Below are 5,154 nucleotides of genomic sequence, written 5' to 3'. Positions count from 1 at the left end.
CTAGTAACATCCAAAACTTTTAATATCATCAGCAAATTGAAATAATCTACTAGCAGCATCTTCCTCACAACCAGTAACATCCAAAACTTTTAATATCATCAGCAAATAATCTATAAATAATCTATAGACCAAATTTCAGTTTTGAGCACAACATGAAGTCCCCCTGAACATGACTGAAGTTCGTGTCATACGTTTTTATACGGTTAAGAGAATTACAAACACGGACATTTTTCTCAACACTTTCGTGACACAAATCAAATATTCTTCTTCACATGCATGTTTAATAGTCGATGGTCTTGTTGCCTAACTTTTAAAAACAATTACTCCTAGAATTGATGTAGAGGATGTAAACTTGTTAATTATTCATACTAATCTAAACATCATCTTTTCCCTCAGATTTTGTGAAAATGAAAAAAAAAAATTAAGAGTATTTTCAAAAATCAAAGATATTTGTAAATTCACTGTTATCGCGTGCATATTTTATCTCATTACTTGTAAATTTTGTTTCAAATGTTAAACTTTTTAATCTCAATATTTTCTTAGACTAGTTGAAATGTGGCAAATGACAAAAACACCGAGTCCTGTATTTCTCTAAGCTCAATGGCATAACTAATGATTGTTATCGTGGGGGCATGTCCACCCAACTTTTGACTTCTTTGAATGGGGAATAGAGACTTGTATGTAATTATCAACTGTTTCAACTCTGATATCATTGGTTATAGTTAATATAACACTTTACTTGGCCCCAGTCATCAATGCAAGTTTGTTTTACCCCTTATGATTGTTATGTTGTATAAATACAGTAATATTTAGTATAGCACAATGCAAGATTTATTAACGTAGAAATAAATGTTTTGTGTGGGGGTTGTTAATCTTGTGAGTTGAATCTAAAAATAACAATTCTGGTAGAGATCTCATGTTTCTTTGGTGGAGAAATGTAAGTTTGGAAAACAAATATGTAGAATGATAATAAAAAACAAATCTTTACGTAGCGATCTGAAGTTTTCCAACATTCTGTTTAACATTTTATATTCTAGAATGAGTTTAAGAGGGCACATTTATCTATGATGGCTTAATTCTGACAGTTTGAGAAAACTGCAGATGAATAAACAAACACACTTTCTTCGACAAGGGATTTCTTCATTCAATGAGGAAGCTTGAACACCTTAATACCAGTAACTGATCTGTCTAAGCACGTGTGTCTGGTAAGTTGGTGCAATACAGTAGGCATGAAACAGCAGACTGTAATGTAGACGATCAGTAAAGGGTATAAAAAAAATTTTTTTTGATAAACACCTCATGATACTGGGTGAACGAAAACAAACAAAAGATACCACCAAAATAAACAAAAAAATCAAAAATCTGAATTAACTTAGCTTAGGTGCATTCTCAGCTTTATGCAGAGGGGTGTTCAACCATAGCAGTCTGGAGGTTTGGGAGCAAACTAGGCCATATAGCAGGACCTAGAGCAGTGCCACAATAGTGGGAGTCTTGGGGAAGAAGCCCCCTAAAACTACAGCATTTTAAACTTACTGAACAATGAAAAAGATGAAGAGTCCAGGTGGAGACATACAGAGAAGCTACAGCATTTCAAGCTTACTGAACGGTAAAAAAAGATGAAACTACAGCATTTAAACTTACTGAACAATGAAAAAGATGAAGAGTCCAGGTGGAGACATCCACAGAAGCTACAGCATTTCAAGCTTACTGAACGGTAAAAAAAGATGAAACTACAGCATTTTAAACTTACTGAACAATGAAAAAGATGAAGAGTCCAGGTGGAGACATCCACAGAAGCTACAGCATTTCAAGCTTACTGAACGGTAAAAAAGATGAAACTACAAGAACTTGAATTTATAGTTTATTTTATAGTTGAAAAAAAAACTATTCCCTTTTATATAAAACAAATATCTGAAAACTATATATATACCCCATTTTACAGCCTAGAGCATTTATGGAAGGAACAGAGTGCTGTGTATCTATCTACTTTGGGAGGATGTGTTACCTTCGTTGTGACACGAGGCAAGAGATCATCCATTACTTTTTATCCACAGTTGCAATTTGATAAATGAGTCACATATATTACATGATAACATTTTCTGTGTCTGTAGTTTATATGTATCAAATAATAAATAGATGCTCCTTTAACTTAACTTCACTAGTGCAGTATTTTCCAAACTTTAAATAGCGGTACCCCCTAACTCAGCAAAGTTTTTGTTGTGCCCCCTCACTTCACATTAAAATAATTTGGGCAAGTGGTAACAGCTAACTCAATATTTTCTTTACCTGCTTTTTATCAAAAAATGCTTATAAGAAGTGAGTAAATCCCAGATTAAAAAAAAAGGGTTTAAGAATGATAATTTAGTTATACTATTGTTATCTCCAACTGTTCCGTTGTTATTTTTGGGCACTCCCGCCGAAAGGCCGCACCCCCTAAGTGCACCCCACAGCTTGGAAGACACGGCAGTAGTGGTTATGTGTTGAAATGATGCACAAACTGAATTATCATGCATTGTACTTCTACTCACCAGGTGTCACTCCGTTTATTGAAGACAAATTCATTGATTTCAGGTTTTGGAATACCACCTTAGCTTATTGATATGGTAGGTTTTTAGAACTGGCTAAAATAAAAACTCTCCTCCCTCCAATTAAGGAGTTCTGTCTTCGCGTTTGTCAGCACACAGTCTAGGTAGCGTGGCGTCAAGCCTAATTTCGAACCACCAACCACAGGGAGGTAAACGCTCAGAAGTATCCTACTGCTGTTTTTTTTTTTTTTAAGAATAATTTTGTGGTATTTAAACGAAATTACCATAAGTTCAAAATCAAAGGTCAACGTTTCACAAAATTACTTACCACAAATTCAAAGACAAAGGTCAGCGTTTCCTTTGTATGTATGATGTCATGAAGAGTCACAATATTCGCGTGTTTTAAACCACGAAGTAGGGATGCTGTAACATAGGAAGAAAAACAAAAATACACACATTGTAATGTTTGAGTAAGAAAGCTCATTGTGCTAATATAATAATTATTTACAATGGAAGGTACTACATGTTTCAACAGAACATGGTCTGTCTTCATATTTTATAAACCTCAAAAAGGTGCATAGTTGTGTCAGTAGGTGGCGCAAGCAGCATTACCTAAAAAACAAACTTTCAAAAATTTGATTACATCGAAATAAGTCATTGTTATTTATTTACATTTGTACAAAAATATACACAACTAATAACTGATGACAAATACTCACACATATATGTTTAATTTTACTTTAAACAGTGTCCGTTCCCATAATCGAAAGAGCGCCCTCTGACCTTAACAGTAATAATCTTTAACTATAATATTTCAAAATCCACTCAAGAAAGAATTTTGTTTTTGAATTTCGCAAAAAAGCTACTCGAGGGCTATGTGCGTTAGCCGACTCTAATTTATCAGTGACAGACTAGAGGGAAAGCAGCTAGTCAACACCATCCACCACCAACGAATAGTACGATTGACTGTTATATTATACGGCTCTAAGGGCAATCATATTCAGTGATGGGATTTGAACCCGCGACTCACAGATTGCGAGTCGAGTTCCGGAACCACCAAAGGCAGGCAGCCTTCTGTTGAAAAAACAAAACAAAAAATATTTAACAACATCAATTTTACAGCGACGTTTGTTAATCAGTTAATATCACATAAACGTACAACAACGAAATAATAAGTTTCCTACTAACTTCTTATTGCTACTCACTCGATCCTGCCATTACAAGAAATTATAATATATAAATAAACATATAATTGATTATAAAAAATTAGTTTAATCATTCAATTTCACTTTGTGAGAGTTATGTTCCCGGTCTCGTGCTGTCCTTTAAACTATTTCCCCCAGCGTTGATTATACTCAAATCCATGGCCATTATTACGTACTGCCGACCAATGAAAGGGCTTTCTGCACAGGCTGAAGAGGTCAGTCTTGAAACAAACTTCACCCAGATCTTTCACTGGACATGCACGTCGAATCTGAAGACCAATGAAGACAACAAATGTCGATTTTCAGGTGTGGCTAATTAAATTCCGAACTTTTTATTGATTTGTGCGTCTCGTCAAGGGACATCAGGATATAGCTTAGCTTCAACGTAAATGAGGGTGATGAAACAGACTGGCTAGGGTTGTGGTTTCGGAAGTCGTTTTGTCCTAAATTCTACAGAGAACATTTGATACCAAAATTGCTTAACATCTTTATTAATAATCACCCAACCATAGCACCACCTGGCGGTATTGCACGATCCACAGTCGAGAATTCGCCACGAATCACGTATATAAGTACTTAACATGTCGACCGTGGCACCGCGGCTCCCATCTGCGGCGTCAAGTTACTGTATTAGCATATAGATAGATACAGTTCAAATAAGTACTTCTTTTTTTTTTTCAAAACAGAATTAATTTATGCTAATAAAGGACATGTGGACAAGCTACAGAGGAAAATGAAGCCCTTCTGTATTCTATTATTGCTCTTTAACCACAGCGCTCTTGCGTATGACTAAAGGTTTCGGTTTCTCGAATATAGGACCGTGATACAATTTGTTTGTTTCTAGTTAAGCACAAAGCTACACAATGGGCTATCTGTGCTGTGCCCACCACGGGTATCGAAACTCGGTTTCTAGTGTTGTAAATCCGCAGACATGCCACTGGGGGGCACCGTGCTACAGATGGGAAAACGTCATAATGTCCGAAGCGAACATATTTTTCTGACCTTTATTTTAGGAAACTTAACGCTAGTGGTGAAGGGCGCTGCCGGCACCTAAACAGATTAAATTGACATAACAGTTTGTATCTTGAGAGAACACTTTTTCTTTTATAAATATTGCCGGCACTTAGATTAAAAGTAACGCGACAATTTGGATCTTGAGAGGGCATATTTGTCTTGTAAAACATACCGCAGTCGCGAGGAGCGCTGCCGACACTTAAACAGATTAAAAGTAACTAATGAACAATAACATTCCTCACGATGTAACTAATCAACAATAACATTTCTCACGATGTAACTAATGAACAATAACATTTCTCACGATGTAACTAATGAACAATAACATTCCTCACGATGTAACTAATGAACAATAACATTCCTCACGATGTAACTAATCAACAATAACATTTCTCACGATGTAACTAATC

The 5,154-nt window shown here is 35.6% G+C and overlaps 1 protein-coding gene across 1 annotated transcript in view; it reads right to left on the bottom strand.

Annotated features, from left to right (window-relative positions):
- LOC106464792 (cyclin-dependent kinase 14-like) overlaps window positions 1–5,154 on the bottom strand; it is a gene marked incomplete at its 3' end in the record, with an annotated part of 131,578 nt that overhangs the window by 19,332 nt on the left and 107,092 nt on the right. Inside the window, exon 8 of the mRNA XM_013924949.2 lies at window positions 2,854–2,948. Coding sequence (XP_013780403.1) covers window positions 2,854–2,948 — 95 coding nt within the window. The remainder of the gene's footprint in view (window positions 1–2,853; window positions 2,949–5,154) is intronic.

This window comes from Limulus polyphemus, unplaced genomic scaffold (assembly GCF_000517525.1).
Source record: "Limulus polyphemus unplaced genomic scaffold, Limulus_polyphemus-2.1.2 Scaffold1744, whole genome shotgun sequence".
NCBI lineage: Eukaryota > Metazoa > Arthropoda > Merostomata > Xiphosura > Limulidae > Limulus > Limulus polyphemus.
Note: the sequence above shows the minus strand (reverse complement) of the source record. Positions and strands in the feature narration are given on the sequence as shown.